The sequence below is a fragment of the Buteo buteo genome, chromosome 17 (assembly GCF_964188355.1).
Source record: "Buteo buteo chromosome 17, bButBut1.hap1.1, whole genome shotgun sequence".
NCBI lineage: Eukaryota > Metazoa > Chordata > Aves > Accipitriformes > Accipitridae > Buteo > Buteo buteo.
In genome coordinates this window covers 26,540,562-26,556,274 of record NC_134187.1, presented here as the reverse complement: position 1 = coordinate 26,556,274, position 15,713 = coordinate 26,540,562, and the positions used below count along the sequence as shown (strand labels likewise).

The 15,713-nt window shown below is 40.2% G+C and overlaps 1 protein-coding gene across 4 annotated transcripts in view; it reads right to left on the bottom strand.

Annotated features, from left to right (window-relative positions):
- Positions 1-15,713, bottom strand: part of LRRC1 (leucine rich repeat containing 1) — a 104,209-nt gene that overhangs the window by 17,566 nt on the left and 70,930 nt on the right. For 2 of the 4 annotated variants that reach the window (XM_075049312.1, XM_075049313.1), the window contains exons 13-16: positions 14,531-14,667; positions 12,530-12,649; positions 3,136-3,339; positions 758-994 (exon numbers count right to left, since the gene is read on the bottom strand). In XM_075049312.1, the coding sequence (XP_074905413.1) occupies positions 758-994; positions 3,136-3,339; positions 12,530-12,649; positions 14,531-14,667 (698 nt within the window). Of the gene's footprint in view, positions 1-757; positions 995-3,135; positions 3,340-11,021; positions 12,650-14,530; positions 14,668-15,713 lie in introns of those variants that run through there. The other 2 variants (XM_075049314.1, XM_075049315.1) reach the window with 2 other exon arrangements.

Here is a 15,713-nt window from a genome sequence, read left to right as displayed (position 1 = left end):
GCTTGAGACTTCACAAGTCCATGATTACCAGCAGTGTTTTGGTGAGAGGTCCCCGCACGAGTACCACACCGGGCGAGCTGCCTTTCCTGGCGCTGCATCCCGCAACCCCGGGGACGCGGCGCAATTCTGCATCTCCTGCCCCGCAGGCAGTCAGCAGAGGTGGGATCTGTTCTGGGCCACCTCTGGGAGCCAACCCCATAAAGCACGTTTCCTCCTCCTGTGCTCCAAAGCATGCCAAGACGGGGGATGTCCACTGAGTTCAGAGTATAGCTTTCTCCATAACCTTCAGCCCAAATCTTGCAGTTCTCACTGATAACTTTTCACTCGAACATTCCCATCCCTTTTCACAGCACAGAGGCTTTCTCACGCTAGGAGGGTAAGGCCACGCCACTGCTCCTAAACCATGGACTAAGTGAAGATGAGCTGAGTGCCCACCTGCACACACCCTTGGCTTGACCTTACAATACCAAAGCTAGATATAGAAACTGAGACAGTATTGATCAGCTACAAAACTGTTGTTGTTTTCTTCAATGGAAAACGCTTTTTCCATATAAACCAGCGGGAGCAAGGACAAACCTCAGCTCACACTCTGCGAAAGCCGAGTCTCACAACACCTACCACGCAACGTCCCCCCTTCTTTGCATCTTTTATAAACTGCCTCGCACAAGAAACTGGCTTCCCCATGGACATACAGACTTTCCCGCAGACACACGGAGCCCCCCCGCTGCCAAGCCCAGCCCACGCAGCAGCAAAATACCTTCAGCGGGGGCTGCAGCACATCCACCGCCCTCGATTCCTCCGGGATCCGGCCATTCTCGCCAGGGATGCTGCCCGCTGCTGAGACAGGTAGTTGCACCTTAGTGTTAGTCCCTGGAGGAGTCTTGCCCTTCATCGCCGACTTGTGCTTTTCTTGAAGAGTGTTTCTGGTGTTTGTTTGATCTCTCATGCTATCGTCGGTATCAAAAAGGCTGCCAGAAAACTTGGAAATAGGTTCCTGGGGGTTAAAGATAAAAAAAAAGGTAAACATGGCGACAGCAAGGAGAATACCTATCTGATACCCAGACCCTACCAGTGGTAAATTGGATTTGTTCCTCTCTATCACATTGCTGTACATTAGGATTTGTTTCACTGAAGACAAAACTGCAACTTTAAAGCGAATGTACAAGTATCTTTCTTTTACCATTATTTCTCTGGGCACGGTTTTCCCTCAACATGGGGGTGGAAATTGTGGGAACAGGGAGAGGACTGGGATTCACATAGCCTTTCTCTAGATTCCCGTGACACACACAACCACGTATAGTGCACATATATACCCAACTAAATCCTGCAATACCCTGTGAAAAGGATGGAGCATGAGAACAAGACCATTTGGGGCAGCCTCTGGCAGCTGAGGAGCACCGAATCTGCTGTCCCAGGGCAAGGAACCACACACATGAGGCAAAGGAAAGGGCTCTCCATACAGAAAGTAAAACATTGCTCATAGTTCCTCAAGGCTCACATTGTATTTTGGGGAGCACAGGTGTGAGAGGGAAGGCAAGCCCCCACTTTGCATCTACATCTCTAAGAGAAGATTTTAAGTAATTGGATTGACTTTATTTAGCTGCAAATGGCAGTGAGTGGTGAGCTTAGTGATTGAGGGGTCCACTGGAAGGGAGGCATCTGGAAGCCTGCTCTGAAGCCTGGCTCTAGGCTGTACCTACTCTGAGATGCAGTGAGGAACTGACAATGTCACCCTATGCTTAGCTAAACCACAAGGGCTTGAAAAGAGAAATACACAATTAGACCACATCCACGAAACAATTAAAGCTTCAGACAAGTTTGACTGCAAAACATAATGACGTTTTCCAGTTATCAGTTATGCTTGGTGAAGTGGTTAAATGAAATTCAGCCATGATGTCTGAATTCTGTTCACATTTTATGGATGCTTCATGTATCTTTGGCTGATTTTTGGTCCTTAATTTGACGGGTAAGGTTGAATCAGATCTTCATATTACCATAATCCTTATATCTTCTGTTGGCAGTAAAATGATGCAGCCAATGAAGGCCAACACCTTTCAAAATAAACCCCATAAATATCTTCCTAAGGTTGGAAGTTTAATACCAGACGCAAAAAGCAGTGGCATTACCATGAACAGCTGTGCAGAAACCCCACTGGACACTTCAGTTTTCAGTCAGAGCTTTCCCACAGTCTCTTTTCGTTTGGGATGGAAAGCAGCATCGCCAACCCGGGAAAAGCGAGTAAGGCATGACTGCTTCCTATTTGCACTTAAAAGGGAATTTGTTTAGCTTTAACTCACATAAAACATTCATCGTCTCTCTTCTCTTGAGAGAGGTTCCTCTTTAACATCGCTGGGCTGACTAACCCGGACCCATCAGCGGCGCTGGGGTGCCGTGGGGGCCGGGCAGAAAACCAGGAGCAAGAGGTGGGAGTGTGGGTTGGAGGACGGGGCTGGGGACTAGGAAAGGAGCAGAGGTGCCGGCAGAGGAGCAGGAGCCCCAATTCCTCCTTGAACTCCCAGCAAACATCTGGAGGAAAGACTGGGGAGCAACGCTCTGAAAGGGAAAGGCTGCAAGAGTACAAGCGCAACCTCCTTTTCCCAGGCTGTGACCGAGAAGACAGCCAAGCTGCCGCCTGGGTGACAAGACACAACGAGAGAAACCACAGCATCCAGGGTTTCCCAGACGTCAGCATCCTCAAAGAGCACTACCCAAAACTAAACACGCAGTGGAGTAGCACTGCAACCTCGCTTTTCTACCACGCAGTCCTTGGGAGAGATTGAGCTTCAAGCGCTGCTAACGACCTGATTACCTGAAAGAGATGGAGGGATGTGGGTAACTGCAGCTATAGGAGTAAAATAAAAACATATGTATCTCATCACTGCTCAGATTACTCACCTTCACCTGCAAGTTGCACTGTACTCTTGGGAGTTGGGTGGATTGTTTAATTGCAAGCAAAGTAAAGGAATAAAACATTGAATGTGATTCTGTACCCTCTGCACAAGCAAGGATGTGAAAGTACAGTCAGCGCAGCCTCCCGCTAACCCGAAGCGCTCGGCAGCATAGCGCTGTGAGCAGATTGTAGTTTCTTGACAGACACACAACATTGTCCCTCCTGACTTCAAGGAGACTACCTACATCATCAGGATCCTCCAGTTCCTCCGCTTCTTGCTCGGGGCTGATTCTTCCTTCCCTCCATTTTCCATTAGCAGAGCTGAATTTGTAGAGGTTACCACCATGAAAACTTTCCTTTCCTTTCAACGAGGCCCAGCGAGAGCCCTGGGAGCTCCAGGTGTGGCCACCGTACAGTTTAGGAGACTTGGGAAGCCATTTAATAGAGTCCTGAGAGGAAGATGACAAAAGAAAAAACAGGCAATGAATAGACTTTAAGAAAGTGATTGAAGTATGTATATGCAGAAACTGTCTGGCAAGTTATGCAAGGTATTTTAGTATCTTGTAAATACTGGGTTTCCCCTTTTTACCTTGAGAGGTACCTTCAGTCCCAGAGAGACACTTTGCCAGTTAATGGGCAATACTGGTGATACAAAGAGCAAGCGAAGGCTGCTGAAATTAGTGGAAGCCTTCAGGGACTTACATGAGCACGGAACCAAGCCCACCTTCAGCATCGTAAAGAAGAATTAATGATCAACAACAGTCTTCAATAATGTTATACTCTGTACTATTAAGAAAACAAACAAGAGTACTTAGACCTTTAGTGACCATCTCATCTCATGACCCGAGTTAAAAAACCCTATCAAGTCACCCGCCTCTTTTTATTATTCATTAAATAAAATGTTCCATTTGTTGAATAGTCCCAATAGAAAGTACAATACTAAACTGATCTTTTAAGGTTTGCTCATTTTCAAAGTGATTATAGTCCAGTTCTCCCAAAACATCCATTACTTATTTACATCCAAAAAACTCCACCTCTCTTCTTCATACACAGAAGTTCATACATGACAAGTTGTGTCAACGTTGCCTATATACCTTAATTTCACTGAACTTCAGAAGTTGTTTTTCAAAGTAACCTTTATCTTTCTTTTAAGCTTTATTTTACTCTCACTTTTAAATTTTCTTATGGCGATACAAATCCAATGGCAGAAAACAGCCTGATGCCATATAAACAGATACATTAACGCACATGCTCCAACAAGGCAAAGAGATGGATAACACAAACAAACGAAAAAAATTATCAACAAGCTTACAATGGGGCAACCAGCAGCACACAGTGACTTTCACATTGTTTAAACAGTATTTGATTCAGATTTAACAATTCTTTAAGCTCCCATTTTTCCTTTTTAATGCAGAACAGTTATCTTCACACCCACAGAGATTTCTTGCTGTTATCAGCACCCCAGAATGTCACCACCTCTATTAGATCTAAGGTTGAGAAAGAAAAGGAGATAGGACTGGGCTGTCCATGCTGGATGTACTGATTCATCTTCAGCTGCCGAAGGAGCTCCCCCTGGGATTCTTCATTTACATTTGGGTTTAGGATGGCTGAAAAGACTAGGAAATGGACACGGACAATATCTCAGCATCTCGTTGGAAAAGATTATAGACCTTTCTGCGAGTCTTGAAAAGATCACAGCCCCAACAAAGGATTATTTGCATTGTACACAGAAGGCATGATTGGCCTCTATAGGAAATGTGCTGTTAAACCACATTTCGAACTGCACTGCACTCAGCGATACCACCGTTTGCTGATAAATAGCCCATATTTCTGGTTATTCTAAACCACATCACTCAGGACAGTTGAGCCAATTGTCGATTTAGTTCATCAGTGAATTGAATGCAAAAGCAGCACAAACAATCCTGACACGGTAGTGGCTCCCATTCCTCCTGACAATTCAAAACACAAGGAGGGATATCTCGTGGTAGTTCTTTACGCTTGCCTTGAATAAGGAAACATAGGGTAGCCTTAAGTAGAAGCTTTGTTTCCTATGAATATTAACGAGGTGGATAGCAATTCTAATCAGGTAGGCAAACAGCACACTAGCTGAAATTGTTTACTATTGTTTTGGTCTGTTTTATTTCAGAATAGCTAATGTGACATCTCCCAATGTTCAGGGTATTTCCAGAGACAGTTTAAATCCTTGTCAACTTTTAAGCTCATTAGGAAGTCATAAAGCAATTTCACTCTAAAAATAAACACAGGTACAGTGAAGCATTTCACTTTTTCTGAGGGAATGTCTCATCCTTGTTTGACCCGGACCCCTAGTCCTAAACAACAGCTTCTCAAACCCAGCCTGCCAAGTTCTGTAACACCAGCAAAAAGCTGTTCTCTCAAGGTGACAGTTACAGGTTTCAAATTAAGCTTATGCTGACAATCACTTCACCATCTCAAGCATACCTTCAACTGCTGTGGTAGCCTCTCGTATGCACGAGGAGCAAGCTGATGTCCATCAGCAGATTTTACATCCCCGTGCCCCTCGCAGCCGAGCTCCTGCTCCCTGCCTGTCTTTTCCTACGGCAGGAACCTTTTCCTCATGCTGACATACAGCTATAAGGGAAATTCATTTTCTGTTTCACACCTCGCACCTTCTGTAACCTGAGAGATCTTAGTCTTCTGTATCCTTGATCTACAGTACTTTAAAGTTAAACAGAAACAAAACTACAATTCTGGGTAAGAGCTGTTCACATTTTCACTAGGTCTATACAATACCATGGATGGCATTATCTTTATGAAAGCAGTTTCACAGTTTAGTTGTATCAATGGCAAAGGATTGAATGGAACAACCAGAAGTGCCTTTTAGCCTACGTTTGCACATACCTGTTGTAAGCAAAACATGCTGTGGATTATGCTTTCATAAAATAAAACAGAGAAACTAAGCCAATGAATGCTGCTGCTGTGAGTGTAGGCTAACAGTACTTTGAAAACAAATCTTAATCGTTTTTTTATAACTTTTTGATGAACGAAAAGGGTTGGGGGATAGAAAAAAGATAGTGGACTTAATTCAGAGTTCAGTAGCAATATAAGGTGAGGAACAGAGAATGTCAGGGATGCTGTTGCTGGGCCCACTGACTGCCAGGGTGTTACTGTGCTGGGCTCTTCGCATCCTTCTGTACAAAGCCAAGAGTAGCCATGGTGCTACTCAATGCTGCGAGTTCTTAGTGACACCAGGCGGTTGAAGAGTTTGCTAGAAGGAGATGGAAGGTATAGCTCTGTTGTGTGCTGTGCTTTAACACAAAGCAACCACTCAATCTCTTTATTGGGTTTTTTTTTTCCCCCAAAAAACCCCCACCCAACTCATTACTCTGATGTATTAATGGGTATTAGATGGGCAAAAAACTTCTAGCACACCCCAAGGTGGTAATTCCTACAGTTCAGCTAACAGATAGTAGATTTGTACACCAAAAATGTCTTAAAAAACCTCTAGTAATTTATTAGCTCATTCTCACTAGATTCAATACTACAGGGCCATGCTTTAAGACAAAATAGGCTACTGGCAAACATCCTAATACTACGAGAGAAAAATCAGTTCTCCTTACAGAATTTTACAGAAGATAATTGGTCTTTTTACTACCCAGGTAAGGTAGGAGGTTTCTTCCTGTGTTTAATACATGAGGAAGCTGAGACCCCCAAAGATCAAAATGGTCAATGTTTTAAGTCACTAGTAGCAAATACAGAGTGAGACATGTAGTTTTACATTCTCCTTAAAAATATTCAGAATAAAACAAAGAGAGAAGGAAAATTCAGTATTTAGGATTTTAAGCTTCTTGGGTATTTGGACTGTGTGACACCACTGTTTTGCAAATGCAGAAAAAATATTTGGGAGGAAAAACTATTTCTCAGCCTCAGCAGTTGTTGTGTTCCATGGCAATACATTTTTCATCTCCCTTAGTTAGTAATGATCCTAACTGATTGGTAACAAATCATTTTCCTTCAGTATTTCACCAGTAAGTCCGGGCTCCCTTTACACCTCCTTTGAACATGTTTTTCATGTTTTCAAAGGTGGTCTCTTCAGAACACATATACTCCTCTGTATCATACCCCTGTATGTTAAGAGGACAAATTGTTCTCATAAAGTACAAGGTGTCTATTCCAATAAGATCTCACTAACAAGTCCTCTGGAGAATGAATTTCCTCCAGGCAACAAAGGTGTGCAAATGCTATGTATCACCCTAAATCATTCTGGCAAATAAAAAAAGAATTTAAGACACCCTAACATTAAAAGCCAAGACAGGAAAACCACCCACGTTTCTGAAGTACCATACTGAAACCATACAGTGGCAATGAAACACCCTGCTTGCAGCAACAGCCTGGTCACCATCAGCAAGTAGAAGCCAGTGCTCTCAGTTACCTAGAATATTTCAATGGTAATACACCTGCTACTATTATTCAACTCAGAACCTCAAACACACATTCTTGCCTATTCTTCTATTAAAAAAAAAAAAAAGATATTTGTTTAAATAGCTTATTTAGTCAATATGGAAAGAAAATGTCTTTAAAGATGTATTTCCTAGAATATAAACATTCTCTTCCTTTTAAGTACAATTATACATAACATTCTACTAACTGAAAATTATTTCAGACTCATTCCCTTTTTAAAGTACAAAAGGCTGTCTCTAAAAGAGCTTTGTGTGATTCGCATGAAATAAGAATGAAAGCTAAACAAAATGCTGCTGAAACAAAGGCAGCCTTCAATAGGCTTTCACTGTAGAAGAGGCAACATAAAAGCTGCCTGAACAGACTATTGAAGCAAACCTTCCACTGAGAAACTTTACTAGTGGTAAATACATGACTTAATTTTAAGCTTAGATGTTCAAGTATTAACCAGCCAGATAAGATTTTTGAATTTCCTGAAGACACCATTTAAAAAAAAAATAAAATAAAAATTGTTGTAGGTTATCCTAAAAATATCCACTGTGCAAATGTTCTTCAGACTTGCAGTTTTCTCCCCTTTTGAATGGAAAAAAATCATCAGTAATATTCAAATGATCACTCTTTTTGTTAGCTAGTTTAGATTTTGTTTTGGTTTTAAGTTGCTTAGTGGAAGTCCATGATGTTATCAGCAAACTACAGAGAAATTCACTCATGTTTATAATCATGTAGTGCCCTGTTCAATCTTCCAGAAATACAGGACAATTATATCTGCTATGAGCTACCTCAAAATGGTTTAATGCAGCACATTTGTTCTGGGTTTGGGTAGAACTGGCAAGTTATTGGGAAAGATCAGAGAGAATCAGAGTGTTTTCATCACTAGCATAGTCCAATAAGTTGCTCGACTGTGCCTCAGGACCGAAAGAAGATAGTTTTAGTCCAACACAAAACTAACTTTGAAGAGTTAAGTCCTGTCTCCGCATTATTCTGGGGATGCTTACAAACTGAAATTCAACCTGCTGATGGTGGGATTTGCAAACTGTGCCTGCATCTGTGGATTTTGAGGAAAGTTACCACAGTTGGTACTTGTCGACTGCAGTGAGCATTGCTAACATTTTGGGCATGGCTGTTACCATGCCTCCAGCTGCACATCCAGAGATTTCGGTCAAGACAACATTCTCCAGCAACAGACGAGCACAAAGAGAAAAAGCGTCAAGGTTACTGGACATCAGGTGACAACTTCCCGGTATTAACGCCAAGGGAGATTTGCTAAATCCCTTCTCTGACACACCACTGAGGAGCCACAGAGTCCTTCCCATGGACAATACTGATGCTGTACTTTTCAGGAGAGGACCTCTCCTGTATAAAGATAAGCTACTTCTCAAGATCTTGGTGTTAACAGACTAACAACATCAGTGTTAAGAGGCACAACCTGAACAAGTTACAAATTCAAAACCAGACTGCCATGGACCCTTGCTCCTGAAGTTAGTACAAGGCACAATCCAGCCCCACGCACTGAGCCCTTCAAAGCCCTCTGCTCTGGCAGAACCCAAGACTGGCAGTCCTGTTGCCACAAGAACTGTATGAGAGGCAATAAAATGCATAGTGTCTCCAACATCCACCAGTAGAGGCGATAAGACGGCTCCTGCAAGGCAGCTCAAAAAGCTGTCCTCAAAGTAGGTATCTGCTTTTCCAATTTGAAAAATTTCAGATTTTTCATTAAGCTCCTTGAATACTGATTATATTCCTGACTTCAGAATGAGAGAGGAAGGCACTGTCCCTCTGAAAATTTCACAGTTGGTTCAGGAGGAAGGCAACACCCAAAACATTGATAGCCAAGACCAGTCACTTTTCTCATCTTCTTTGTCAGCAACCTAAGCGTGGAAACAGATCTGTGTGTTTGACGGAAATTGAAGAGGGGAAACACCCTTATCAAGTCAATTGAAAAACTAAAGTAATTTTATTTTCCAGAGTCAAGGCACAGAATAGCAGTGAATTCCCCATTAACAAAAGGTCTAGACATTTCTGACAATTAGTATGCTCCAGTCTCAGTGGGAAGTAGACATTTACAGTCAAGCAGGCTACGATCAACTGATATACTGAAGAATATACTTTAAAAAAATGAAAATTCCTGGTGTCAGTACTCTCCTCTCAAAAGCCAAATTTGTGAGCCGCAAGTAGTGAAACATGTTGAGTAGCTAATCAGCTAAGAACAGTTCACCCTGCACTAGTAAAGCACTAGTATTAGACAAGAAGCAGGCTGATCAGCTTGTCCTGGACACAAACAAGTCATTTGCTGGAAAGGACAGTGGTATGCAAGTTTCCAGTACTCACTTTACCACAATACACTGATTATCAAAAATATGGCACGTAAGCCAGAAAAATAATCTTGACACATAAATTATATGAAAGCTGTGGAAAAAGCCTGGAGCAACACACAAAGGATGGAAAAATCTGTTCCTACACAAACTCCACAAAGAATGGTAGCAAGAGAGTGCTTTTTTTTTTTTTTTCTACTCTTGAAAGACTACGGAATTGTGACTTTCAATAAAGAGAACTCACATGCAGTAACTGAGAGGTTAATATTAAATCCGCTCCACCACTATGGAGCTTTCCCCTGGTTACCTGTTTAGCTAATAAAGTGGCATGCAAATTTTGTAGTGTTTCTTTCCTTGCATTAGATGGACCCCGCAAAGGACTTACAAAGCAAATGAAAAAGTAAAAGTTTAAAGAGACACCCCCCCCCCCCAAAGTTATGTTTACAAAATTATATTCACTGCTCAGGCTCCTCAAAGCATCAGCAAGAGGAAAGAGCCAAAGAGAGACTGGAAGGGAGGGCTCATGCTTTCAAGGATACACACTGCTTCAGCATAACAAACATCATCAGCTTTTTCTGGCTATAAAATACAGTTAAAGCTGCCTGGAACCTTATCAACACTGTTGGGAGGACAAGTGTACCTAAATCACTTTATGAAATGGCACACTATTCGAGAGATCAGATGATAAAACCAAACCAAACCACAGCCTCAAAATGAAAACATGTCAACACAGAGCACAGAGTCTTGATGCCTTTGGCTTTGGTCTGTCTTTTTTTCGAACTCATTTTCATCTCAAATGGGTTTGCCGAGGTTTACTCGGACTCTGGGTACAGAGTTTCCTACATTTGTAAACTTTTGTTGTGTCAATCCCAGTAAGCACTTTAAAAAGAAAATTTTGCCCAAGATTGGAGCCAACTGTACCAAAACCTCATTTTCTTTCTGGTTTTATTTTAATAGCAGCCTACCAAGAACAACTGGCAGAACTCTGCTTTGGGAAGAATGAAATTATGCTACCCATGAACTAACCTAACACCTGTCAACCCACAGCAGCTTCTGCAAAGAGAAGCCTGAAGCTTAAATGAGGAATCTCTGGGACAAGGAATTTCTGGGATAAGAAGAAATCATAAAAATTAATATATTTTGCCAGGTTAGATTTGAGTATTTGCAGACAGCTTGCAATACCTACTTGTTCAGTATCAAAAAAAGAAACCAGTGCCTTTTGTAAAAGCTTCAAGTCAAGAAGTTAAATTACAAAAATTATCAAATAATGCAGTTATTAATTTTAAAACAGAAGATATTATCACTTCCCTGATCTCCTCTTTTCCCATCTTCTACCAGAAACCCTCATATAACCAATAATTACTGAAAGAAATGTTCAGCAGAAGGGATGTGGTTAGCCATACATGAAGTGTCAGGTCTTTCATTTCGTTGAAATTTGGGTTCATTGCATTAGCTCACACTAAATGTGTCAAATCTTTGCTCTGAATTCAGATTGCTCAAGTCCCTGCACTGAACGAGTTAGTGGCCTTTGTTAGTTCGTGGCATATACAGAACCCAGAGACACCAAAATCAATCTTTATCAGCCTTTTGCAAAACTGTTATTTACTGAATTCAACTCAGTTAATACTTACCTTTATAAACAAACCAGAACCCACAGATTTAATAAGACCTTGAAATCAGCATTGGACCACTAGAAGTGCAACACAGTAACAATGATAGTAAATTCCAGTATTAATTCATACATAGTTTAATTTCTATTTTAATGATACAATAAATCTACTGAAGCTTTTAAAGATTTTTTTTTATTATGGTTTTATATATTTATATAAAACCACCAAAGCACTTTAAAGAATCATGCTTTCTTGTGTAATACATAAAACTAGTTTCATACTGTGCTTCAGAAAGTCTACCGTGCTGTTTTTCAAGTTATTTTACAGATGGCACATTTAAAAAAAAACAACGGAAGCATGAATTTCTAGTGACTGCAATGCAACACAGCATCCAAAACAAGATGTTTCATTACAACTAAGTTAAAGTGTGAGTGCATCATGTAATAAACAATAGCAGTTTGGTCATTTAAATCTTAATTCTGTTTACAACAAAACTAACATTTGTGCTTCACTACCTAAAATCCCATGATATAAACATAAGTTCTCTGCTGTAAAAATCCCAACAAATTACTGTCAAAAAGGAAAAACATATTTAAAACAGGAGACCAAGTTTAAATCCACTCACTTTCCTCAAGAATTGCTATATTTAAGACTAATATGACATAGAAGACACAATAAGGCACAATGGGTGGTACAAGCGAATGAATACAGTTGTCCATGAAACTTGTTCTCTTCCACAGATACTAAAATATGTACCGCTCAAGATAAATTTTCTCTTAAAAATGAAATACATCATTTTGTTATGAAAGTCCTATACAAAAATTTAAAATTTACACCATCTGAGCTGCCAAAAAAATAAAAAAGTGTATCAATTTTCCACAAAACTATATTTCTCACCAGCACATCCAGCCACTGGGAAAAAGATATCCCAGCACTCTGGAAAAGGAAAGCATTATTACCCCTGTGTTTAAGACAAAAATATTGTATTCTGCATACAGTAGTGTATTCTACTTAAAAAAGCCTAGCACTATTAATATTACAATATTGATTTGGAAATTATTGGTTCACTGCCTGGATGAAATAAGGCACTTTCTTCCAGTGGGCAGCACTTTTCACATATATGGAGATGATGAATCAGGTTCTGGTTAAAAACAAAAAGGGGCTCAGTGAGGTCCCAGAAGACGACAGTAACATTTCAACAGCAGGGGAAGACACAGGAGGTAAAACCTGAAGATGAAACTCTACACAGAAGTGGTCACTCTGTCAATGGCATTATTGACCTCGTTTTTGTTTGAATCCAGTCCTTTAGCAGCATTCATATCATTCCGTAAATTCTCCACTGTCTTTTTCATGTTCTTTAATTCTCCAGGGTGTGGAGTGGCTCGCCTTAGAAGTGTTCTCTAAAAATAAACAGCGCAATAAGTGGTTTTGCCTTTGTCTCTTTGAAAAACAACATACACTTTCAAGGCTTTAGCATTCACATACCAAATATTAGGTATCGATTTTTTTATTTTTTTCCCCCTTTTCCTTTTCAAACTATGATGCTCTATGTTGAACGTCATTTTTATAGCTGCTTGTTTATGAAGACAGTGAAAGAGGTTTTAAGAACGGTCTAGGAGCAAATTTTTTCCACTCTTGACCTACTAATCTGAAAGCTACTCAAGTGAAGTACAATTACAAGTTATGAAGTGAAGATTCTTTCATAAATATAGTTGGGAATTTCCCCCCCCCAAAAAAAAACAACCATCCAAGTGATTTAAGATCACATTTCAAACAAAAATCATTCAGCTGGTTTTGAAAGAATCCCGCAAGATCTCTTTACAGTGTCAAATACATGTTTGTGTGGAGGTCTGTATGCCTTCCAGCCCCACCACACAGTTTGGTTCTCTTGACAGTTGAGAATAAATATCTTGAAAGGAAGAAGAGGGAGCATTTCTCTACCATCTTAGACACAAGAACATTTAATATCATTGTGCTGAAACCTTTACAAGGAAAACAAAATTTACAAAAACCCCAGTTAGCATCCAGATTAGAGACCAACAGAACACCAAGAATAATTGCACAAATATGTATCCGTACAATACACATATACATGCAATTACTTTTCAGTGGTATACACGTACACTGTGCAGATTACAGTGGAACTGATGACCCATAAATGGGTGCATTGGTCAAGACTGCTTTGGAAATCCACCCTTCCTCCTCCCCAGTAGAATCATAAACTTCTTTTTCCCCTAAAAAGGTTCTTGCCTCAAGTCAGGCTGTAATACCATGACTGAAAGCAGTTGTCATTAACACCTGAGCCGTCATTATTGTATGGACATTCTCAGGTTGGCAAAATTGTTAAGAAGCGTCATTCTGAACTCCCTTACCAGTCAGTCTACGAACCATGCTTGTCAGAGACATTTAGTTTCTGCTGCTTTAGATTAAGCAACCACCTTGCTTGAAAATTTACATGTTCATTTCCCTACTAACTAAGAACTTTTATAGGCACTTTTTAAAGTAAGACCATGTTTCTAGTGCGCTACAATCCGACAGTGCCCTGAAGTATCTCAAGCTGAGCTCTAATAAGGACCACCAGTAAGTTTTTAGAGCATCAGAGAAGCATACTGAAAATCTGATTGAAGCAGTCTTAATCTTCACAAAGACTTTTAATTGCTAATGAAAGTTAGTAAAGCTAAAGATCATGTTGCATTTTGATCTTCAGGACATGCAGAGCCCAACTTAATGAAGAGGTCTTATAAGTACAGTGACAGATGTTCCCACATCCTTTAAGTGGGAAACTAATGAGCAAAGTTCTTGCTGTTTATAGACACTATGGTTGTTTCAATGCAAATGGTGGAGGGGAAAAAAAAAAGAAGAAATAAAGAGAGAAAGAAGGAGACTGGAAATAGAAATTAGAGAGACAAACAATGGCAAACTTAATGGATACACATGCAAGAGTGCTGGAATCCTAAATTAGACCCTATACACTTTCAGGCAGTAAAGCTTCACAGATGCAGGGAAATATCCTATCTTGTTTCTGGAAAGAAAACATCCTGAGCAGACACAGGAAAAAAAAGCAAAACAAAGACTGTCCTGCATTAGAACATAAGTTATATTCAAAGCAGGGAAAAAAAAAAAAAGTTTCAGCAGTCAGCATGAACAGTTTCTGCTACAAATGTACACAAAAAGCATGCAGTCACAGCTGAAATATTTACCACAAGAGAGCTCAGATACTTTTTACACTTTTGCATTAAAGTCACAGCATCTGCAGGTATCCAAAGGCTTGGAAAACATACCATTTCATTATCCTCTTCATCTTTTTCATCTTCTAAGAAGCGAATTGCACTGACTCTATTCACTGCCCTCTCATTCCATGTTTCATCTGACATTTCGTTTACCAAACTCTCCAGTGCACCACATCGTGGTAGGTTATCTGTTAGAACAGCAAAATGTGACTAAAGACTCAGAGCAAATCTAAAACATCAACATGTTATATTGTTAATAACTGCAATATCCAACCAATCACTCACCGAAGACTTACAATTGCCTATTTCTATTTTTTTGATAGAAAACAGAACTTGCATTAATTTTCTGTTATCAAGTACACACAATAAATAGTTTCTCTATTAATGAGAATTTTCTGTAGTTGGACTGTTTCAAGTTTGTGGCAGTTTTAGAGTACTGATTATATAATTTAGTATACTTGACACTATATATGCTTTTCTTCTGGATCATGGCTGCCATACAACATTAGCCAGTTCCCTAAATGGCATTGTGTAACACAGGACCATCGCTTTTACTGACCTCATCCTTTCAGTATTGTCAGGCATACACATCCAAGCCTTCCACCCTTGAAGCCATGAGATTCATCTGGAGAGGAGGAAATCTAACTTCTAGTAGTGAGGGCTTTAGAGAAAGTCAGTCTACCTCAGTTGCTCTTCTTGAACTAGCTTAATCTTCTCCAAATCCAAAGGGGTTAATTCATTTACTTATTTTAATTCTTAATGCAATTTGTATTCCTAAAATCCAGAAGCTGACACAAAACAGAGCCATTTCTACATTTCTACTGCTTTAACGGTTTCTATTTGCTCCAGCTGCATAGTATTGAAAGAGTGGAATTAATCTAGGTAAGTTTGGGTACCTACAATACAGATACCTACAGCTGAGCTTTTCTCTTCAGGCCCACTTTGTACTCAGTGGGAAGAATCCACGTGATTTCTTCTAAAAGTCTGTTCTTGGATGGGATAAACTACTCTCCAGTGATTACAGCACAGGTTTAAATATTAGCTCAGATAAATCCCCTTGAATGTTCACACATAGCTATAAAAGCTTGAGGACAAAAAACATTCAGAAGTTACTGGAGCAGCAACCCAGCCAACAGTGAAAAAGAGTTTATGGTTCCACCTGACCCAGAGGCAAGTTTCAGCACAAAAGGTAATAGCAACTTATACTGCAATTCTACACTTGTTGAAGAATATA